This window comes from Buteo buteo, chromosome 16, assembly GCF_964188355.1.
Source record: "Buteo buteo chromosome 16, bButBut1.hap1.1, whole genome shotgun sequence".
Lineage (NCBI taxonomy): Eukaryota > Metazoa > Chordata > Aves > Accipitriformes > Accipitridae > Buteo > Buteo buteo.
Window position 1 is genome coordinate 28,123,979 of NC_134186.1, and position 24,465 is coordinate 28,148,443.

The following is a 24,465-nucleotide window of genomic DNA, read 5'->3' on the forward strand; positions in this document are numbered from 1 at the left end:
AAGTAATTGACGGCCAAAATTGAGAGTGGGATCTGGAGCTCTGTTCCAGAACCTTCTAATCAAACCCTTTAATTACGCTTTTATTAGTACAAAGTAAGCAAGCGCATCCTTTCGCTTCTTCCTCTTTTCCTTCCCCTACCAGTCTCCTTTTTGCTATCCCACGGCTGGTCACTGCCGCTGAGAAGCAGATGATTTCCAGCCAAACGTTTCCATGCTCTATTTAAAAATCTTGAAAATCGGTGTCTCCATAAGAACCACGGAAAACTATAAATACACAGTGTAAAATTATTGCTAAACCAATGTGCAGAGAAAAAAAGCTAGTCTAGGGTCGTTTTTTAATGTAATAATTGAGAGAGAAATGCTGCTCAATGCTGTAGAACAATCTCTTCCTAATCCTCATTTATCAAAAACATAGAAAGAAGATATTTTTATGGATTTCTGTAGCAAGCCATTACCCAACTAGCTACAATTTAATTCACCTCTACACTACCATAACGGGGCAATTGCCGTGAGTGAACTACAATTGTATGTCTATGGGCTGTGCAAAAGTAACTCCCAGTGATATTTAGGATTGCTGTCTGGGCTATAACTTCATGTATGTTCCAATGAGCAAATATATATTTTTAATTTCATCAGGCTGCTAGTGCTGTGAACATAACCCAAGCGAGCCTGTGAACAATGTTCCTATTTATAACACTTCCCAATACTTCTCTTTGGCTGAAGGATATGAACAGGCGTACTCATTTTTTATCACTGTTCCTTTAGCAGAGCTAACGAGTTGTTCTTTAATTTAGCAGAATTCCTGCTTTCTATGAGCTAAAATTCCTTGCTCCCATTCTAATGCTACCTCACAGAAAAGGGCTATGAGCCCTACAATTGGTTGTCCTAGACTTTACACTATTAGAAAAAAAAATCAAGAAACTCTTAAGAATTTTAGCTTTAAAATTTAAATATTAGCTTTAATACTTGGAATTTTGGCAAGATGGTATTCCTTGGTCATAATATTTGACAGCTTTGTCACAAATTGTGTCAGTCGTGCAATTGGGCTAGAAAGGCTGTAATTTATTTAACTTTTTAGAAGATAAGGCAGGAGTAAAAGCAGTAAAAAGAATGCCTTTGGGAAGCATTTACCATGCATCCATCGCTTTTATGCAGGCACCTTTGAGAACAGAACTAAAATGTAATGCAGACAGTCAGGGCATAAACATACACGGCACAACAAAAAGAAATTGGAGCTTTTTCTCCACTGTGCTAAATCTTGCTATTAGCCTTTTGCTCCCTCTTTCACACTCTTTATCAAGCTCAGAAATCAATCCTCTCTCATCCGCCCCCGGAACGTGAAGCTGGTTAAGCTCGGAGAGAGGGGAAGGTGCCAGCCTTGCTCCAGGGACAGTCGGGAACCGGGCACGGGCGCAGCCAGGCAGACACCACGGAGAAAACCACCGCTGGTTGACAAGTAGGACTTTGGAATCTACACGTGAAATTCTCCATTTACATCTCTCTGCCTCACTTTTGTTAAGAGGAAAAGGAATTGCCTGCAGCACCTTTTAAAACATACTTTTAATATCTGTAGAGAGTTGGCTCTCTTCTGCTGTCTCTGATTTATGACTTAGCTTCAAAAAGAACTCCCGAGTAACCTGTTCCGATCATTTTACTATCTTCAATTCACCTCAATTAAAAAATAATGGAATCCCTTCCGTTTTGAAAACAGAAGGAAACAAAATACAGCCCTCGTACCTTCCGTTCCCACTGGGAATTCTGTGGAAGTGTCATTTTCTTCCACAGTCAAACGGCAGCCAAGAGTTTTGCTGCTCTGTGTCACTGACAACTTTTCTTACTTATTACCTCATAGGTCTTCTGGTATTGTTATATCCCAAGGTCCTCTCTCTAGTTTGCAAAGATGCCTGTTTGGGTTTACTTTTCGGGAAAGAAGTAGGATTTCAGCCACATTGAAATAATGCTTACTGGGGGTTTGTTTCCAAATTGAGTCTCTGTATTCCATAACGAAGACTATGTAATTTGCCAAAGCTGAGTTATAAGAATTAAAAAAGCTAAAAGACAGAAAAGCAAGGTAACTTTCTAACACTGTCAAAGTCAGATCTTTGTCTAAAATGTAACAGATATGGGACTACTCTTGCCTACGTGATAGTTTGCTTTTCTCCACTGAAGTGATATAGCAGATTTTCAGGTTTTTTTCCCCGCCTTTATACCTGTTTAGATGTCCTTTCACAAAAAAGATGTATCTCTATTTGCTTCTACTTTTCATTTTCCTCTCAGTAATGATAATACTTTGACATATTTACAATACATTGTAGTTGCCAGCCTCAGTTATTTTCTAATAAAATAGGGACACTAAAGATCTCTGCTGTAACCTGGAAATAACTATCAGTTTATATATAAAAGATGATAAATAATATTATACATATGAAGCTAGAGGCAATATGTTCATATGGCTTAACAAGAAAGACGATCAAGGTCTATAAAAATAGTATTCCTGAAGACATAAGAAAAATCATATGAAATGAAACTGTCAGAGTCATCTGCAAGACAAGACTTACGTAAATTCAAGCTTACTGCACAAGTATTGATTTTATGCTTGCCGGAGGTATTCTCAAATGTATCGTGTTCTGCTGCTGTGCTAACTTTGTTTAAAGACTGTCTTCATCAGGCAGCCAGTATATATTGTTTTTCTTGTACAGTTTTCATTGTATTTTTTTTCATGTATTAAGGCTTTTCCTGTACAGACAACTCAATTTCTACTACATTTAGTCAGGTGCCACTGACAGGAATTCCAGAAATTCAGTGGTTTTCTTCCATCTCTTCATTCTAAAAATTGCACAACCTCCATACCGCCCTGTCACCGGTTTGATGACTTCTATCTTGTGGGAAATAATATAACAACTACCTGACACTGAGGCTTTTGATCATGCTGTTTTCTGAATGAGCAATCATTTGCAATTAACAAAGCCACCCTTCCCCTAAAACCAAATTACCTTCAGGCATGCAAAGAAAAGTAGCTTTTCAAAGGCTGAGTTGTTTATTATCCAGCAGAATAATTCTAATAAAATTTACTTAGATGGTATCTTTTTTTAAAATCAATGTCAGCACTGCATTTCTGCAAAAAATGCATTTCTGTGGAGCAGTGCGGGCCAAACACTATGCAATACTTCAGTAAAAGGTACATTTAACTGCTGTATGTAAGGCCAAACCATTCCACACCACAAAAAGAAATACCTCAGGCTCTCAGTAAAACTAAAAAAAATTACATTTTCTTTTTCATAATCATGGATTTAATGATTTTATATCATTATTCTACACAAATGTGACAATTCCCAATGGTGTCTGACTACTGTAAGTTACTTATCATGTAAGTACCTTTCAGAAACCACTTATATGCAAATGTATTGCACTGCACTACCAGGGATGCTGCTGTCGGGAGAAATAAGCCACCTCCCTGAACCTGTAAACGTCAGAGACTATTCACTAACAAGCGTGTGCAATAGAAAGTAAGAACTTAAAACCCATAATAGGAAGTGGTAGAGATGCTAAATTAACTTTTTAGTAATAACATGAATAGTGCAAAGTGATTTCAATGAATGATTTTCTAAGACGGCTTTATGCTTCATGATAAAGTGGATCACGAGAGGTATCAGCATGAATCAAATGACATCACACAGTGAACGTGAAGTAAGCCCAGGCAAACCCATTTTTTTTTACTTGTTTGAAGCCAAAATAAGTTATGGGACTGAAGAAAAATTAAATTATCACCACATTTTAAAAGAAAGGGTTTTTTAAGAGAAAAATACTACTTCTTAAAAATAAATCTCAGTAACTCACATCAAAACAACGGAAAGGTTTGTGGAAACTGTCTTTCAAGTTGGAGAAGACTGAGAAAGCTCCTGTCCTATGGTGTAGACTACACAAATGTTGACAATGTAGGAAATTCTTCTCCTCTGTAAAATTGTTTGTCATAGACTATACATTAAGCAACCATATACAATAGAGAGTACGCTCTTCTCTAATCTATGTGGTTTGCGGGGGAGGTTAGTGAAGGGATGGAAAAAAATCAAGCCTTTATTAGAAAATTATTTGGTTAATTACGTTTACCTTGTACTGAGACTTGCAGTTTTTGTTCCAGTAGGTGACTCCAATCCTTCCCCTGGCTTTGAGGATTTCTCTCTGTTCATTTGCTGGAGTATTGAGTTCAATTCACTAATAACGTTAGCCTTTGGGCCTGAGAGAATTGGGCTTTTCACCTCCGTCACGTCACCCCATAGTTTAGATGTCCTTTGGGGAACAACTTTAGCCATATTGGGCTGTGCACTGATGGGAGGTGGGGGCGGAGCGGGAGGAGGAATAACAAAGCTGTCTACAGTTTCTTCAATTAGCGCGTCCTTGTAAAGTGCATTGCTTTTGTTGATTATGGGCTTCATTTTTGGCTTAGGAGGTACTGGGGGTTTGTCCACCAGAAATGTTTGCCCATCTGCATAGACTGTACAAGTATCCACGTTCTCACCCCCTTCCGAGGATAAGGTAGAGATGCTGGACACCGTTGAGATAGTGCTGGTTGTCTCTAAGTGATGGTCACTACTACTTCGGCTGTCTACCTCCTCAATCCCAGAGTCAGTGACGTTATCAAAGCTGTCAGGGGGTGGCAGAAAGGAGGCAGGCAAACAGTTTGAAAGACCCACTTGCTTTTTACTGTCTAAGGAATTTGTTGGCTGGCTGGGGGCAAATGGCGCGGGTGAAGGCGTGCCATTTTTTCTTTGCTTAATCAAGTCCGTTAGAGCCGAACCGGGAGCTGCGCGGTCATCGGGGATATCAAAGCTGTTGGCGAACTCTAAGGGGGGTGGTAGTGGCTCAGTAAAAATAAACTCTTCATCGATATCAACTGATGCTAAGGGTGGCGGAGGGATGCGGAACGGCAAGATGACAGGGTCGTCGACAGAGCTCGCTGCTACGATTGTTTTGCAGGGAGATGCCGGTGGCTCAGGCACAGCAGGCACGTTCAGCTCACTCTCTGCTTCCTCGCTCTCCTCTGGCCTCTCTGGCGGTGAGTTTTCGGGGGTCGGTTCCATTTCAGCTCCCTTTTCCTCTTCGTCTTCGGGCGTATCATCCGACTTTGCTGTGTCTACGGTATGAACCATTAACAAGCCAGCTGACTTCTGCTGCGAAGTATCCACAATGTTTATCAACATGTTTTTCTTCTCCTCAGCTTTCTTTTCTTTCCCCGCATCTGTTTCATACTTGTTCTCAGTCTCCTGCCGTCTCAATGGGCCACGAGTATTTTGCCTGCTGACAGTAGCAGTAACAGGAAAAGTCGTTTCGATGTTCGGTCTCAGCTTTGTATCTATGTAAAGTGGTTTATTAAGGTCAGCTTTAACAGCATCTCCTTTGCCTGGAATCTGCTGTGTTTGTTCTTTCATGGCTCTGTCCCTGGCAGAGAGAGCGAGGGCTAGTGGTGAGTTTGGATCTAATAGCTTTCCTGTGACCGGGTGAACGTAATTATCCGAGCCGGATGCATTCGTGGACTTAGCTGCCACCGTACTGTTTTCAGTACCTTTCGTTTTGGACGAAGCGTTTAATGTCCTTGAGTCACTTTGATTTGTGGGTTCACTGCTATTAAAAAGATTTTCAGGCTCTCTAGGTGCGGGAATCGGAGATGGTGACATAAGCTGTCTGAAACCATCCTCGCTACTAAACATTGCTTCCTCGGTAAATTTAGATTGCCTCATACGTGGTGTTGGCGGTGTTAGTCCAACATCTTCATCTCCTAGGTCTGTGGAAAGGAAGGCTGGAGAATTACGCCTTGCTTCCAGCCTCTTTTCCCTGTCCCTCACGGCTCCAGCAATGGCTGCTGCAAACGGACTGCTGACGCCTAAGCTGTCGTCGGGTCGGAGTTGCCCAGGTTGCTCTGAAGACTGAGGATCGATCTCCATGCTGCTCCCTTGGCTGCTTTTCCCACTGCTGCTGGTGGATGGCTCTTTCACAATAATTGTCGGGATCGGAATAGAGCAGGTCTTTTCTGGACTGTCTTCAACGTTGGACTGTTTCACCAGCATCCCCTTCCGCCTCGCTGGTTTGGCCGGCACGTACACCGCTTTGCTTGCAATCTTCCCAACCTCAGAATATGGGTTTTCTGGCATCTGACCCCTCTTGTTCCTGAAATTTGCCTGAGATGCGGCACTCCGACTATACAGGTCTTCAGAGTCCAGAGAGTATCGGTCCAGTTCTCGTCTGTAATAGATCCCCTTGTCCCTTATCATTGTTCCCACGTTCTCGGGCCTAACCAAAGAAATTTTTGAACCTGAATTCTGATTAAACGGAGGTTTAATAGTTCCATAGCTCCTTGATGTTGGGGATTTGGGAGAGTTGTACAGAGAGGGAGAAGGTGGTGGTGGTGAAGGAGGTAAGGACTGTGGTGGTGGCGGGATATCTTCAGAGGTGTCAGGCATTGAAAGACTTCTGGTAAACTTCAGCATAGGAGGAGCCAAAAACTGCCGTTCTTCCTCTGTTATGCCTAAAAATCAGAAAGCATGTTTAAAACACTGCCTTCCACTGGGATCCCTCATATTGTATTATTTCTGTAGCCAACCTAAAATGCCGGGGTGCGTTTCACATGACATGAGGCATATGCAAAATTACGAAAGAGGTCTTTTGGTTGGTTCCTACCATAAGCATTCTTTCTTGTTGAACTTCCCGAGGCCCAGATGCCAGAATTAAGAAAGGATGCTACGGAATTTTAATTAAACTGATCATTGATGTGTAGGCAAATGTTTTGGTTTTATGTATCATCAAGGTAGCTGTAGAGAAGCACATTTTCTTTGAAAATTATTGAACAGGGAAGACATTCTGTGCAGAAGAGTAGCTTATGCCTTGCTCTAGCACTCTATAAATGCATATAATAATGCAACTTAGAAACCTAATGAATTTTTAAGATGCATTTGAAACTTAGCAAAGGGACTGCGAAGATTCTATTGGGGGAAAAAAATCATAACATTTCATTTCAAAAGATGACATTGTATTATTACAAATATGGCTTTTAACATAAATAAACTGGATAATACTGGGATAATTTAGATGCTAATTTTACATCGGCATAATGTGTTTCTAAATTGATAAGTAACACTACTAAGATTACTACCGAGAACAAAGCGAGCCCAAATTCGGTCTGCTCTTTTTTTCTCTGTTTGTAAAATCATCTATTGTCATCATTTGGAATGAAAGAGAGGTGAATTTTATTCCATTTGATCAACAGGGATTCCTTTGTAAATGACACAGCGTTACAATGCTTTTGCCTCAATATCAAAGAAAAAAGGAATAGCATTTTGCCCTAGGTAATGCATCGCGAAGGGCTCGTACTGATCTTCTTTTTGTTTTACTTCTCACTACCTTTCCTTGTTAGAGGGAACATTCTAAAGAAATGGATTAAACTATAATTCCATAATACTTGCCTACTGCCATCAAAGCAGAATGTGGAAATTATATCATCTTACACACAAACTTCTTTTCTCACAAACTTTGTATAAAATTAAACAGTCATTCACTGAGGCAAAGGTGTTGGAGAAATATGCTTTAGGAAAGAAGCAAAGTTACTGAAAGTATGTGATTAATGCACAAGCAAACTATACATGAGAAGCATTTTACCTATAGATTTTTGTCTTCTCATTGTACCCCGAGGTATACCCAGAAAAGGACCTTGAGGACTCCCTGGTACAGTGGGCGTCATCACAGCAATACCCTGTCTCTCATACATGGACTACAAAAAAGCAAACAAAAAACCCCACAAGCATTAAAGCATGCAAGTCTTTCTCTCACATGTAAATAACTCTTCTGTCATATCTGCTAATCCACTATCCCTTTTACTTAGAATTCTTATGGAAAACAACAGCTTTGGTATTATTTTGGGGGGGAGGTGAAGAGAAAGGGAAGGCTGAGCTTTATTTACATGTTATTAAAACGAAAACAGCTGTAAGCGGAGTTAGTTGAAATTATTTACAAGGCAATATGTTAAGTTTCCAGCACATGTGATGTGCTGTAAGAAAAATGAAGCATGAGCAATCGCATTTTGTTTCATTCGCTTCCAAAAGCGTAGCCACACGCTGCGCAGGTATTAATGTTCACTCTGCACCAAGCTGTATGCCCTCTTCACTTCTGAAGAACAGACCTGCTCTTGCACAGATTCAAGGTGTCTTGCGCAAGGTTACACTGGCAGTCAGCATCTCAGCTAGGAACTGAGGAACACCACCTGAATCCCAATGCGCTCAACTGTCCCTCCTTGCAGGTCATCACAAAACTATTTGTTTTCTGCCTCTTCGAATAGCCTTAATTTCCTTCCACCCCAAGCTGCTGAGAACAGTAAAGTGCTTGTTGTATCAGGACTGATGCTCTTTTGGAGGGGTGGGTAATGGAAAAATACATCTAAAATGCAATAAAAACAATTATTTTTTCATATGCGAAGTTCCGTAAGAGCAAATTCTGCCATCGAGTAATCCGATTTCAGAGTTCTGGAGGTTAAATTTTTAATATGTGCTATAGTATTAATGTCAATTCTTCCCTTACATATCATCATGTATTATTTAATCAAGATATTATATATGCCATTAGGAATAATAAAAACCCTGCAGTAGGAGAAACCGTCACATTAGTGGATATTGTATGGCTGCACTAACTCTGCTGCTGAAACTGCAATAGCATACCTCGACTTTCAGCAAAGGTTTTTAGCTTGGGTTTAGTGTTGTCCTGACACTTTCAAGTTCAGAACTTACTGGCGGCTCACCAGCACAGATTACAGGCAGAACAAGTTCACATCTGTTTGAATAACACTGAGGTAGCAATGTTGTCGATGTGATGGTCTCAGAATAAATGTAAGGATATAATGAAAAAAGTTTTATAGGCGTATGTAGACTCTTCTGTTCAAAAACTATTATTAGAAATACAGAGTAGACCATGCCTTAAGGTTACAAGATGATAAAAGTAGAATGAGTATATAAAGCAACGCTTGTAAATTGGTTTCTGTTGTACGCCCTGCACGCTGCCAAAAGACCCCCTCCAATCAGTTTCCGCAGTGAAAGCAGTACTTCATAGCTACCACTCACATTCATATCTGTAGCTGAGGGAAAACATCTACTAGAAGGCCGCTGTTTAATAGTTGCCACTCTTGAGTCCACAGTTGCATTGTCTGCAATTCTTGATGGCTTGGAAACTGGTACTATTTCATCCACCTTATCTGTAATATAAAAGTATTCAGTAAAATAAATATCATTTGTCCAAAAACTGAAAATTTAAGTATTGCAAGGTCAAAGGAAGAGATTTACTTTTCAAAAAAATGCAAAGAAAAAGTTTTTTTGGCATTTTAACAAGGCAACGCTTGAGCATCATAAGTCGTGCAAGCCGAGCACTTTTTATTGCTGCTACATAACATGCATGCTTTAGTTTTAAGCCTGCATGCATTTAATGTTTACTTAGTGTGACTCGAAAAACAATCCTCTTCTTCAAACCTTCAAAATGTGAAGGGAGAATATCTATATAGAAATGGAAAGAAGACCTTTAGAAATAATGAATCTGTACAGCACTGTTTCAAATAGAGATAAGCAGACTGTACTTAGTCATCAGAATTTCAGTGATATTTTGGACAATAACAAGTACTCCAGAAGTGCTCTTCTATGCCTATTCTCCTGAAGTAATCACATCCTAATTTATTCACACTCTTGGATTATGAGATTAGCATTAGTAACTGCATCATTTGTTTAACTGAAACTTTTATATGTATTTTATATTTTAACAACTGGACAGCCTGGGAATGTACTTAGTTGTGGTCAGAAACAGACCAAATAGGCAAAGTCCGAATCTGAACGAGAACTTCAACGTTTGGATTTGGGATTCTGATCTACCATACGACGTGATGCTAAAATATGGGGAAAACTTTAATCAAGATATTCTGAAGCTTAGAGTGTTAGCTTTAGCCCCGTCTCCAACTTTGGTCACAAACAAGGTTCATCAGCATTTAATACGTAATGTTACTCCTTCAGACTGAAGTCCTCAAAGTACCGTATGATCAACTAATTAGAGCCTGACAGCTCCTTTATTGCCACTTCTACGACTGTGAAACTAAGGCATGGAGAAATCGAATGACTAGCCTAAGCCAGCAGAATAGTTTGACTTCTGAATCTGTACTAGCATCCAAACTTGAACCATACCAACAGGTTTCCTTACTATGCCTTCCATTGCACTCGCTTTCCTGTATCACCTTAATTTGGCATCTTTTCCTTTGAAGTTTCACCAAAGGAAGGATTAGTTATATAGCCTGTGGTATTTATGTGAGTGGAATACCTTAGCCTGGCTCCTAGGCTTCCACAATGCGAGTCAGAGCAATGTTGCTTTTCAGCAATTAGCTCCATCGCCCAAATGATCACTTGCTTCAGCAAACAAGGAGAGCTACCTTCATGAGGATACTAGAGACTTAAAAAACCCAGGGGTTTGGTGGTGTAGAGATGGTGTTACTGTGGCACGTATCAGATTTAGGGACTTAAGTTTTACCTCTCACTGGAGAGCAGCGCACTCAGGGCCCTGGATATGGATATGGATGGGAATAAGGCAGGAGGAAAAGAGCTTTTGATCCCTGTAAACAGTAGATCTGGCTGATGCAAGGATGATATTTTAAAATGGGAGAAGAAGAGAGGGAAGAACTTTTAGCCTTCTGGTTAGGAAGAAGGTTGTCCTAGAAGTGGATATTTCAGTGTCACAGAGGGTCAGGGAGCAGGCAGGAAAGGAAAGGTTGAGCAGAATCAGTAAGCTGAACACTGTTGAAAACTGTCTCACAAGAGTAGTGTTGCTGTTTCTTTTCAATTGAAGTTAGCATTCAATTCTTTTCATTGGTCTGCTTTATTTTTTGTGGGTTTTAAATCATCCAGTGGAAGGAGAAAAGGAAAAAAATTCTTAAAATCATCACAAGTATTCAAAAAGAAAACAAACTTCAAGTCACATTTCATAAGACTTTGTAATACAAACTGTGAACTTCTGCAAGAAAAATATCTGCACTTCTGCGCAGCAAAAGGCATCAGAAAGCAATGGCGTAACCATGAACATTCGACCTATACAGCAAAAATATGGCTAGACTATAGAATCGTACTCAGGGGATCTGTCACCAAGAGCTTCAACTGGGCAGAGATTTCCTGTTAAGTCTCTCCCACCCTTTTTATCATCCCAGAAGCCAAACAACAGGTCTTTGGGATACAGAAAGAAGTAAGTTTTGGAAACTGAAGCACTAGGTACTCAAAATCTGTAAAGAAGAAATATAAATATACCACGTAAGAACTGATCCCCTTTATTTTTAACAGACACATGTAACCATATACCCATTCAGACAACAAAAAGCTACAGGGAAAGAGTGATGAGGCTATGACAGACACTTGAAAAGCATGAAAATATTTGTTTGGGGATGAAACATACACACCCTCCAACTGCACTGATTTTGCTAGACAATACTAGAAGTCAGATCCTAATTCTGGATCTGACCAAAATATCAGTTGGTACCAATTCTTAATACCATCTACTATTTCCAGTTGGAGAAAACTTTGTTTTTGTGTAAGTTTATTGCAGGTTTCTTGTCTGTAGACAGGTTCTCAGTCCTCCTCACCCTATAGCTGCTCCCATTCAAGTGGTGCTTAGTGCCTTGCCAAGTCTAGCTAAAGCACTTAGAAATGGGAGAAGAGAGCAGGTTAAAGCTTAAGCTGCCTTGCAAGGAACTCTTTAGGGGTTCCTCGCGTAGTATTTCCAAAGGCAGCACTGCTACCTCTGTGCAGCTTCTTCTTTCGCTCTACTGCCTTTGATCAGAAGGCAAAGGTAGAGTGGAGGTTGTCGTTTTAAAATTACAACAAAAAAAATTTGAAGCTACAGAAGCAGCCAGCACGTGGAACGAGATTTATTCTAAATGGCAGCAGCTACATGGCGGGTCCTGCAGAATACGTCAAAATCTTAGCATCTGGCCGCAACTGCACCGCACTTTTGAAGTGAAAGCACTATGTGAAATAAAAACATTCTCACTGTATTATCAAACGTGCTAATTAGGCCAAGAAAATTAACTGGCTGAATTGTATTTAGCTTCATTCAAACTCATCCCAAAGAAATAAGACGTAAGCATATTGGGACAAACTTTTACTTGCCTTTGCCTTTAACTAGGCTGTTCATATCCACAGTACCAGCGTGCAAACCAGGTATGCACCAGAAACCCATGTTCAAAAGGCCGCACATACTGGAATTAATTTGTCAGGCTTACTAATCGGCTTCTCTCCCAGCCTCCTCGTGATCTTAAATATGCTGCAGCATGCATTCCTTGTACCAATGAGAGGGGAACCTTACAAGCCTGTGTTGGAAATTCTCTGAGGATACCTTTACAAACAGTTTGAACAAAAGAGATATAAAAAAGCCACAGGACGGGTGCAAAAATTTGCACCCGGTGCGAGGTGTGTCCGCAGTGTGGCCAAAGAAGCACGCCTCCAGTGGTGTTCCTAAGAGGAACGCAGCTGGATGTAGGTGGAAGGGAAGAAATATTCTGCAGTGGAAAAAGCCTACGTTGGAGGTTGGCCATGCCAGCTGCATTTCACTGTTAAACCGGTCATTTAGCAAAGTACAGCCACAAGCACGCACGCACACACACTTACAAGGGAGCAATTTGTGGCTGACTGGTAGAATAACAAAATATTATCATCTGCTTTATTTTGAGTAACTTCAGTCTCGCAGAAAGATAGGGAAGAAGAGTCTATGGCTCCCTGGACAGAGAGCGCAGCTCAGCTGTAATCATAGAAGAGGATTTTTAGGCCTACGGTTATTCTCTAGTATTTGCCAGAGGAGGAATTCATCACTGCTTTGCCATATAAACTCTTCTGAACCTTTACGAGAAGTTACAACGGCATGTTGAGAGTCAAACACAGGAGCCATGCTACACCTGTGATAATTAGTTACCACCGCTCAAGGGGCTCCTGGTAACAGCATCCTTTCGGAGAACTGTCAGGGATACCACATGTAAAAGCCAGTCTGATGCCTCTGCATGCATATAGCAATTTGAGTGCCACTATATTAAATTCCCCCGAGAGAGGCAGCACCAAGAGATATAAAATAATTTATTGCAAAGTGCATTTCCATCTGCCCTGTGGGTTAGCAATTGCACCCGTGCTCTGCTCAGGGTGCCAGCCCTCAGGAAATTAGATGGCCTAAAGGCACAGAAAGTAGTTGCATTTTATCAACATGTAGGTCGTCTCTGATGAAAAGCTCTTAATCGCAGGCATAGTAGCACAGTACCCAACAGCACGTCATGACTTTTACATTCTCAAGAGGTCTGGCTGCTAGGCAAGTTGCTTTTTTTTTTTCTTTTTCTTAAATAATTAATATCTGTGATAATTACAGGGGATAGTCTCCTCCTAATAGATTTGTTGCAGGAGATGGCTCTTATCCCCGTAGAACACATTGCTTAGTGGCTCCTGTTTCAAATCCCCAGACTCTCTCAGAGGAAAAATTATAATGCTGCCCATCAAGCCACCAGATCCATCATAAAAGGAACTTTGAAAATGAGAGTCAGGTGCCTAGATAGATCTGGTGGCACATCACTATACAGGCCCCAAAAGATAAATATGAGGTATGATCCTGGCAACATTACTTATTGTACGACATAGCCAAGACATGTGGATTAGCTCCACCGAGGGTCTTAGAAAGTGAGCTTGTCAGACCCACAGAGGATAAGAATGATCATGATCCGGTACAGGCTAACCCCAACACCTCAGGCTGGCATGCCAGAAACACCAGGCAAAGACTGATCGAACACAGTTTTGGAGGTGAGTATTGCCAAGACCTGTATACTTACCACCAAGTCCCGAATGCTTGCTCAGAGGGGATGGGATAATGGAGAAAGAAAACTCAAAAAACAGCTGCCTCAAGAAATGACTTGTATTTGTAAGAAAAGCAATGAATGCCTGGCACAGAGTAAAAAAATGCTCGTATGAAGTTAAAGTGAAAGAACAGAGGCAAATGTTCTTCAAATACCAGCAGCACACATCGTTAACAGTGCAAATATAAACTACAAAATGTTAGACTAATCTAGTCAGCCAGAATACAATGTTAGCCAATGTAGGAAATGGTTGAATTCTGCCACTGATGGCCTTATGGCTAAGAATTAAAAGGACAGGCACATTAAAAAAAACCCTAAAAATCCTATGGTGCGGTTATTTTTTCTTCCCTCCCCCTTTTGCCTGGCGTGTAGGCATGGGCAACGAGGCCCTCTCGGTTATGGCTCTCTGCAGCCGGCCACTGCGACAAGGCAGGGTGGCCTGCGGTGGTTCTCGAGAGTCGCTCGTCCCTTCGGCCCCGGGTAAGCACACAGTGGAGGATGCCACTGCGTCCTCACCGGTCCATGTCGAGGCGCAAGTTAACTCGACATGGGGGGTGGCTCTTTGGGAGATGCGCGTTTCAAGGACCTGCGTCCTCGGCTGCTTGAGGAAAGCTAAAATCTCTGACAGGTAGTTATGGATGGCTCTTGTGGAGGTAGCCACAATGCCCAGCTGCAGCTCCATACGGCCCATGGACTGCGACATGAGACCCATGGACTGTGCATGCTCCCTCTTGATATTTTCCAGCAGCTGCACAATCCTACTGTTGGTTTCCATCAACAGCTTCTCTCCCTCTGTTAGCTGGGGCTGCCCTCTCCAACCCCGATCCCTAGGGACAGGCTCAACACCGCAGCGCTCTTCATTCATTTCATCATTTCCCTCCTCCTCCTCAGGAGAGTCACTTTCAAACTGAGGAGTCCTACTGAGTGACTGATCCCCGGGAGACTGTATGTCCATAGTACACTCCGGAGTCCGCGCTGGCGTTTGAAATCCCTCAAAATCCTCCCCAACGTTGCTGTGCGTTTCAGACGAGGACAACGGCCACTGCCAGCTCTCTGTGGTCCTGGCCGGCGAGTCTTCGTCAGAGGCAGGCACCGAGGATTCCTGTTCTTCGGCCGGCGTGGACGGCGAGCTCCCTCGGTGACGGCCGGCTTGCCCCGAGGATCCAGGAACCTCCCCATCTTGCTCCCCAGTGACATCTGGCAATCAAATAGAGGAGCAACAACCACTGTATCTGAGGCCAGGCAGATGGAGGTATCTACATGCATTGGACAACACATAGAAAGAAGCCAGTTGGGAAGCCAGAGTGTATGTGTTTGGGCAAACGGAAGGGCGGACTAAAGTTTAGTGACTGCGTTGGGCACGTGGCAGTTGACGTTATTAACCGCTTTTGGTTTAAATGCACACTGTCCTGTACCCATAACACACACAGCCGTGCTGCATCCCAAGGCAGGAACTACCAATTCACCTCATCGTGACTGTGACAGGCAATGTCAGTGAACCTAGCGAGAAGCTCACCTATGCACTGCAGTGGTGTCAGTCAGAAATCCCTGGGACGAGCTCAGGGCCAAGTGTCCAATTGAGCTTCCTGGGGTGCCAGATGTGCTCCACCACTGGCTGAGGGCAGCCCTTTGTTGTTCTGAAGCACGGCTGGCTATCTTCGCTTTTGTCCGACGTCTCACGTCACCCCCACCCCCAGTGCGCTCTCTCCCAAATCACTGCTGCAGCGCGACGGTGGCCGTCCACAGCATTTATCCTGCGAGCAATGCCCTCCCCAAAACATTTGCCAGGTTTTTTCTCGTTCTTTTCTCCAAACGGTAGGTAACGCCAGCTGAGGGCATTGCTCGCCAGGATCCCATCGTCTGCCGAAAATAAACCTAGCGTCGCCCTCCCCTGACTACCTCTTCCCTTGCCTGAGGGCACATGGTGGAAATCTGGGTGCAAGCGGCAGCTTAGTGTGCAAAGAGGCATTCTTACAGACGTTAATGAGGAGGATGTTAGGTATGCGCTTACTCTAAATCCTCCCCTACACAAAATGCGCTCCCAAAGGCTAGAAATGGCTAAGCTTTTTGCACCCACAGCGATCGCTGGCTCACAGTAGAGCACGACCTGCTCAGCACCATTCTTGATTACGTGAGTCAGTGGCCGTAACTCTCACCCTTTCCATGCTTCAGATAAAAAAAAACATGAGTCCACTTTGGGTTTTTTTTTTGGGGGGGGGACAATTTGGTCATCAGAAATTAAATCTGGGGCGGTCTGGCTAAAATGTTGCAGGACGGTAGCGCAAAGAGCCTGCGTTCCTCACACTCAGGCAAGGGATAATGTGCGAGAAGCGCTGTCGTCGGTAAGGATGTGACCTCAACAGCAGTGGCCGACTCTTGCTAGCTGGCTGTGCTGCTCAGGCTACAGTGGTCCGAATGCCAGATCAGTGTCATGCCTACTCTCTGGCATCCCAGTCTTGAAAATGTTATTCTTTAAGGATTAATTTCTGCTCTTTGAAATACTTTCTATGCTGCTCTTCAGACCTCAGTTTGAAGCTGTAAGCTTACATCTGGAAGGTGTTGCTGAGGTCATCTTAAATGATACTTCTGGTTCTGTTTATGAATCAGGGGTTTTTTTGGTTTGGTTTGGTTTTTTAATATATATATATTTGATACGGTTTTAAATGAAAGCTCCTTCTGACAGACCCAAGGATCCCTCCTTCTATGAATCAGTCCCTGTCTGCCCTAACGTGGCACTCATCGTTTCTACACCCAAGTGCCTCCGATATTATACTGCTCTCAAAGGGATTCTGTGTGGCTTAATATAATTATGATTTTTTAAATGCTAAAATAATGGATATTATTTGTGCATTTAGCATATTCACTACTTCAAAGTATTCACATTCAAAGTATTCACATTCTCTCTGTGTCTGGCTGGACTGTCCAGTTGCATGTTTTATGGAAAGTGAGGATGAGATTGTATTTGTAAAAAGGCATGAGCTCCTTATGAAAATGAATTTTAGGGACAAACTGTCATGCAATCATTGGCTCTTCCACTCCATGGAGATTTGAAAGGGACCGTATATCAACCTAACTGTAATAACTGCTTCTTCCTTTGCAATTCTTCTCCCCCTTTGCCTAATACAGCTGTAGCTGCAATCCTTCATTAACAAATCTCTCTTAACAACTGTAGTGTCGGACCATGAAATTATTTCTCAGCATTTTCCTATTTGAGTACACATGAAAAAAAGAACAAAAAAACAGGGGACCTATTTTTACCACACATAGCAAACACACATTTCAGTTAAATTCTATGGAATCGGAGAAAGATAAGGGATCGTATATATTCATTCTGGTAGAGCCACTGGTCATACAAAATGTCTCTGTATTTCTTTTGACATGTCATCAGAAAATTCCCCGTATTTGAAAACTCCATTTTCCTGACAAGTGTTCTAAACAGAGCCCACCTAGCAATTGGTAAGTAAGAGAACCAAAATAAATTAGAAGTCAAAAACTGAAGCAAAATAAAATAAAAAAAACCTCCACCCCCCCCATTAATTTATGAATATTTCTGTAAATAGTATCACTGAGTTTAGTTTGTTCAGATTCAGGGGGATCATAACACTTTTGTTATTTGTGCATGTTTACACATTTGCCAGAGGCTTGCTAAGAAAAGTTTGTCTGAAAAAGCCTAATCAATTTTTGCAAAGTTCCTAATCCTCTATGGAATTTTACCACTTGCTATCCTCCTAATTAGTATTTTCAGCCTTTCGGAGCTGAAAGAACAGCATCTGGCATAGGTGACCAATAACACAAATGACAAAGAGTACCAGCAAACAGTGTGTGAAAACCCACAGAAAGGGCAGAAAGTTAATTGTGGAAACTATTGGCGAATACTTATGAATAATGAATACATTCACAGGTTTTAGGATAGGTTTGTTAACTTGAACTAGCAAAGAAGAGGAGGAATATTCGTAACTGTTAGTATTCGTAACAAAGTGTTCAACAACTCTAGTAACTCCGGTTTCTGGAAGCTTTGTGAAGCATTGACATGGGGCATGGGGAAACCGAGGCTGCGTTACAGGCATGGCCTTACACAAGCTTTCGTTCACTACAGAGCAATCGTGGGAAAACTGCCTGAAGGTCAACGGCTGACACCACCTTGACGAATGTGTCAGTCTCTGCCCAATAAATCCATTCCTTGATGACCAAAGGTCGCCCTAAATTCAGACCGGATCTTGGTAAGATGATTGCACCAGTGGCTAGGTTGGTGCTGTGGAAAAGGTGTGCCAGTTACAGTAGGGGCACTGGAAAACTTGGTTCGGCCAGAAACTGTCCTGATCGGCCAGAGAAGAGGCTGACTGCTTTGAACGGCTGCTGACAGCTGGATTAAAGCTGGCTGGAAGAGTCACCTCAACTAACTGCCTTTAACTCATTTCCTTGGCAAAGGGGTGACTTCCAAAAAAACCCCCCAAAACAGAGAGAGGGCACTAAGACTGTCAAGTCAGAATTGGCTATGGACCAAACTGTATAGCGACATGGTTGATCTCGGTTGTTAGTTGGCTTTAAAAAAATCTCTCTCTTTTAAAACCAAACTTTAAATACAGTGGGTACAAAGAAGCACAGCTAGCTTCCTTAGGTGTGAAGCAAAGGGAAGAGGTCAGGTTCTCTGATCTTTCTAGCTGTTGCCATCTTACACAGCATTCCTACATGCAGCGTTTTGCTCACAGTGATATATACGATTCACAGGCAAAATAGGTCACTTATGTCTTTTATAGATATCTTTATATTTATACCTAGTGATAGCAGCCATCAAACTGGCAGTCTCCAAAGTTGTGACTTGCTTCATGTTCCTAAACTCAGGTCCCTTGCTCTGACAGGGCACGACTCCCATTTTGATCCTTAAATGACCAAGTAAAGGAATCGGAAAGGGTCATGCATAAGGGCTAAAGGAAATAGAAACATCTGGAAGTCAGTGACCCACTGCACTTTAAATTCAGCATTTGATCACTGTGAGGACTATGCAGCTATTTCCAAAAGTCACATGGGACTCTCAGTTTTCTGAAGACTGTATTTTGTTTTACCTCGCTGATTCTGTTGTGCTTAAAGAAAAAAATGAGATCTCTTATTGAAGTGGTCCACGTAAGAGTAACTAATGAACCTTCACCAAAGTCCTGGCTATCTTCCTTTCTTTCCTGTTAGACAGGTCCTCTGTTTCTGCAGCGAAGCCCGCAGCTGGCTGCCTGTACGTTTTTTTGCACTGGGCTGATACAGAGCTTGGTCTGATGTGGTAGAGATCAGCGATTGCTCCTGGTGGCCACAGGAGAACTGCCCCATCTTTTGTGCCTACAAGGGTGATCTGTGGTTTGCCCGATCCCGTTCTGAACATGGTGATTAGAAGCCAAGATTATTCCAGCCTTTAGGTTCATGAATATGTCCACCGTTTTGGAGCACTGCTATAGCGTGCTGTCTCTTTGCACCACAACATTCATTACCAGTGAGAGTCCTTTAAGTTTGTTATTAGACATAGTTAGGATTGTAGCAATTACTGGGTTGAGATACACAGAGAACTGAACAGTCGATTCAGCTGTAGGGATAGAGGACTGAGACAGAGGCCAAGAACAGAGCAGGGCTTTGGATATAGACAAACTTTAGAGACATCAGAGGTATTTCTTTAACTTTTGTTCACTGAAGAACATTTGAGATTTATGCCTGTGTCGTGCCTTACCTGCCACTTGGACTGGCAGTTGATCCCTCCCCTGAGATGTGCTGCTCTTTAAGAATCCCTCCTTTTGAAATCCCACCATTTCTGTTTCACCTCTGCTACTGGATCGTTGCCTTTTCCATTATCTTTCCTTTTCAGATTCCCCACCAGTGGAGCTGGACGTGAGGGGTGGGGTACCGTCTTCCTGCAGACAGGTAGGTGGAGATGTTCCTTGGCCACACCAAGTGGGCCAGGAGCTCAACAACAGCGGTAACACAGTTGGGGAGCTTCCTGGGACCTGCCTCTGCTGCTCTGGACCTGGGCCTCTGCCTGTATCTGCATCATGCCTCCTGGGGTGGGTGCATTTTTCAAAGTGCTTAGGTACCAAGGTGACAGATGCCTTGTAAATACCTAAGATAGATACAGACAGAAACTGTACCAGGCGCAATCAGTTATGCAAAACTTCATACAATGCCAATTGCACCTATATGCTGTAGTATCACCCACCTTTTCTAGCATCTGCAGCCAACCACAGTCAAATATTTGGCACATGTATTTTTCCTTTTGGAAAGTGATGGGAACACAGGACATTCATTCTTCCTTGGTGTCAACAGGTCTAGGCACATAGCCCTTAATGTCACGTACTGCATATGCACATACTTTGTTCCATCGCCTTCCCTAAATATGAGTTTGCAAGTTTAATTCAATTCCTTTCGTTAGCCGATAAAATTTGTTTCCTTCTCAGTAAACTGCAAAAATCAGTTACCTAAGCAGTACTAAAACTAAAGGGGTAGTCTTTATGTGTGCTTATTAAAAATGCATAGAGATTGGTTTAAACTAGATAAAAATATGGCTGTGGTGTTGCTTTTATCTTACAGATTAATTTTTTAAATTCCTTTTACTTTTAACTATACGTAGCTTGGTTTTAGTGTAAAGGCCAGGAGTGATTATGCCTGTAATTATAAGTTTGCATGTCTGAAAAAAAAATAAGCATCTAAATCAACTAGGTGCACTTAATTACATTGTATTCCTTTTAGATTTTTGTCACTTCCCATATATATGCAAAAGACCTTGCCCTGCTTAGTTTGTAAAAGAAGAGCTGGGAAGTAACTTGGTAAATACTTCAGGGTGAATGTCTGTGGGTGGGGGGAACTATGTAAAGGACAATTTGGGCAAACAGTACGTACGGGAATCTAGACAATGCTTTCAAAGAAGCAGATGAACAAAATTCTACAACACCTTTCCAATCCTAGTAGGGTGGTAGCAGAAAGATGAGAACCTACTGATTTCAAAAGAAAGCCTGATCAGACTATGGAAGTTCATATGATAATGTTGCTTGTCATAGAAGCAATTGTACTTCATGAATAGACCTCTAGTGCCTCCGGGGAAAACCAGGTGACTCCTATTTGCAGATGGTTAAAAATGGATCTCCGTTACATTAGCTATGTCCACTGAAAACTAATGTCTTTTTTTTAGCTATTCAAATAGGAATAGATGTATAGAAATTTGTCAAAGACCAAAAGTAGGTAAAGTATAACTAGGCCTTCAACATACTGCTAAGAATTTACAGACTAACCTTAGCTAAAGCATTGTTTCAGAGTAAGAATATTGAAGGTTAAGATTTAAATCCAATTTTGTTGTCTGTGATCATATTTAGAGGAAAGAAACAAGTTCAGCCTACAGTTACGTCAGGTAAATGTATAGTTAAAAAATACACAGAAATGCAATGATTTGAGTTTTCATTTAGACAATTAGGCTAATCCTCATAAATCTGCCACCACGAGCACATTTTAATCTGGAATTAACTTCTTCCAGCCCCACCCCAAATGAACAATTTGCAGGATTGTGCTTAAATCACAATGCCAAAATCACATATTTACCATACTGCAAACAATAGGCAGAGAATATTACTTTAGCAGTTAGCATAATGAGGAAATAACAAAAGTGCTTTGCAACACAGTCAAAAACATAAGCCATTTGCAACACTTTCCTTCTATGAAATTGAGTAAAAATACTTGTATGTTCTCTGGGATACTGTAAACTCTATGAGGTACACTAAAATCCAAAAAAGTGAAAATTACGTAAAATAAATCAGTAAAACATAAAAACTGTTTAGTGACTAAAATTAATCATTTAGCATTGAGTATCTATAAATACCATTACATGATTTATGAAAATGATTTGTATGTATTCACAATAAAGAGCTATCAAAACTTTCTTGAAAGAAAGTCTTATTTGTGTTTCTAGGGCTGAAAATATCTTCACATTAGTACATATAAGTCACATTTACATATTATAATCACACCATCAAGAGTAATTTTAAGGAAGGCAGAAAAACTGATATGTTCAAATTCTTTCTATAGATACAATTTTCAAGTACCAGCTCTTTAACAGTATGCTCAATTAATGAAAAAATTATACAGGCATCGAAAATACACCTGCAATCCTGAAGCCTTACAATTCAGCCTACCTTGAAAGAGGAATGGTCATTGTCTAACAGTGGTTTCTGTTTAAGAACAAAAACAAAGCAGAGAATATAGTCAATACCCACTCCTACCCTGCAAGCCAGGTGGAATTTAAGTGGCAATTTGATGTTCTGTTTAAGAGACAGCATTTGAAAATTTGGCCTAGTCACAAAAGAAAGACAATCAACCGAAAGAAACCAAAAAGAAAGGTGGAGGACCTAAGACACTTGCAAGCCTTCTCTGTTCTTACACTTACTCTCACGCTTCCACACCGAGGGGAAAAACCAAACAAACTATGATGAATTATCTAAAACCATTTATTTTTAATTATATTAGAAATTAATTAACATGGGTGTATGAACATTTGAAGAAAAAAAAAGAGAAATAGCAGCAAAGGGAGTTTTGAGATGAGGGAGATAAGTCCTTCATCTCCCTGGCTCCTGAAAAAGAGAGAGAACACATTAAAAGTGTTGAAAAAGCTTTCCACTGTCCTAACTGTACCATGTTGGGAAACACATGCAATTTTTACTGTTCCTCAAGCAGTCGTGATTTTGAATATGTGGTTAGAAATTCAATTAATAATATCTGAGTACAGCAAGCGACACTCACATAAGCCAATGTATTTAATTCATCTGTTTCCAAACGCTACAAACCCCACGTTTTCTTTAACACTTACAATTCCTTTTCCAACTTCTTTTATACCATTGTCTTGTTAGGCTGATGCAGAAAGGTTTTGAAAACCTTTTCAATTACTGCCCTGTAGTAAAGAAAAACAAGTATCATGAAAGGGCCCTACATGCTCAAGAATAAGCTGATAAATTCAAAATAATACTAGCGTAAATGAGGAGAACACCCCCACAGAGACTCAACTGACCTCTGCTCAGGACTTCCAGTGTTTTCAAATTGTTAGTTAAAGCTGCCCACCTCATGCAACATAAACCCTGGTTTGAAGAAGTGTTCAGTACTCAGAGTTACCTGTTACTTCAAGATTCTGTGCCAAAAGTTGCTAATCAGCACATTGCCAGCTAGGTGCTGAATTTTTTTCAGTGGAAAACATAGGGCTAGCATTGTTCTCCTTGACACATGCTGATTTTCAATGCTTTTCTCTTACAAAGTGTTTTAAAAGCACGCATGTCATAGGCATGGTCCTAATCCTATATCTTCTTACGCTGCTGCAGACTCCCCACCAGTTAGACTACAAGTCATAAAACCCACAACCTTGCTACATCAACGAAAAATGCGGCCCATGTTTTTTCACACATATACTTCACAAATTCCACCCAGAGTCACTGCTTTATGCTTGTGAAAAATGACAACCTGATGACAACCTTTTTCTTATTATTATATTGCTATCTGATTAGAATTCGAAATATGTAATGCAAATCAATTACTTACAAGGATACCCTTCAAGAATTCTTCATTAAGCCTGATGCCTTTTGCTCTCATCTTCTAAAAGACAGTGTCTGGTGAAGATCAGAAAACCTTCTTCCTACACAGAAGCACTGCTGATGCTGGAAACTATCAAAGGAGTCGACGCTGTGAGTGCTGTGAAAGTTGCCTTGATGGTATTTCCATTGTTTCCTGCAGACAAATCTCCATCATCAACTCCACCACAGTGAAATAAAAAAATGAGTTTTGAACCCGGACGTCTTTGTGAGTGGTTTCTTCAAACACAACATAACACTGTAAGCTAAGCCGCTGTTTGGCATTCATTTATATGTATTTGCTCTGCAATTTCATTGTTTCAGATGCCATTAGAATGTGCCACCTTTGAAACAATGGACAACAGGAATGGGATGAAGTGTGAATGCTTATTGCAGACAGAGCTAATAATATTTCTTTTGAATGCCATCAACTGATATTTTTCTGTTCAAATGCCACTAAGGCTTGATGCCAGATAACAATATTCTAGGCTGATGATATCACAGTTATTCTGATCTGAGAGGTGGTACTAGCATCTAAACTGTTCAAAGGAGGAAAATCCTACATTTGTATTTGGTACTGTAGCCCACATCAAAACCCAAAGACCAGTATCAACACATATAGAGGGATCATTTTAGATTGATTACCATATCAAACCTAAGAACAAACAAACCACCACCCCTAGCTCACAACTGACGCTTGTGTGACACTGTCAAAGTAATATTTACTAATGCAGAAGAATTGTTTATCTTGCCATTCCCATCTCACTACGAAAATTTAGCCTGCTCTGTTCTTAATTTTATACTTGCTCTGAGAGGGTTTTTATATTAGGTTTTTAAAATTAAACACTATCCACTTTAGCTTTCACTGAAAATCCCAAATGACTCACTAAATCAAACCCATTTCCTGGCAGTAAAGAAAAGCTTAGGATCACGCAATTTTTAATTCATGTATCTAGACATTTACAGATCTTAGTTTATGGATGTGTTCCTTAAATATCATGTAATTTTAAA

The 24,465-nt window shown here is 41.2% G+C and overlaps 1 protein-coding gene across 6 annotated transcripts in view; it reads right to left on the reverse strand.

The window, feature by feature from the left end:
* The window catches only part of SHANK2 (SH3 and multiple ankyrin repeat domains 2), a 360,490-nt gene that overhangs the window by 7,634 nt on the left and 328,391 nt on the right, over nt 1–24,465 (reverse strand). For 3 of the 6 annotated variants that reach the window (XM_075048293.1, XM_075048291.1, XM_075048290.1), the window contains 3 exons: nt 9,099–9,229; nt 7,648–7,759; nt 4,108–6,520 (listed from right to left, as the gene is read on the reverse strand). In XM_075048293.1, the coding sequence (XP_074904394.1) occupies nt 4,108–6,520; nt 7,648–7,759; nt 9,099–9,229 (2,656 nt within the window). Of the gene's footprint in view, nt 1–4,107; nt 6,521–7,626; nt 7,760–9,098; nt 9,230–24,465 lie in introns of all 6 variants that reach the window. The other 3 variants (XM_075048288.1, XM_075048289.1, XM_075048292.1) reach the window with 2 other exon arrangements.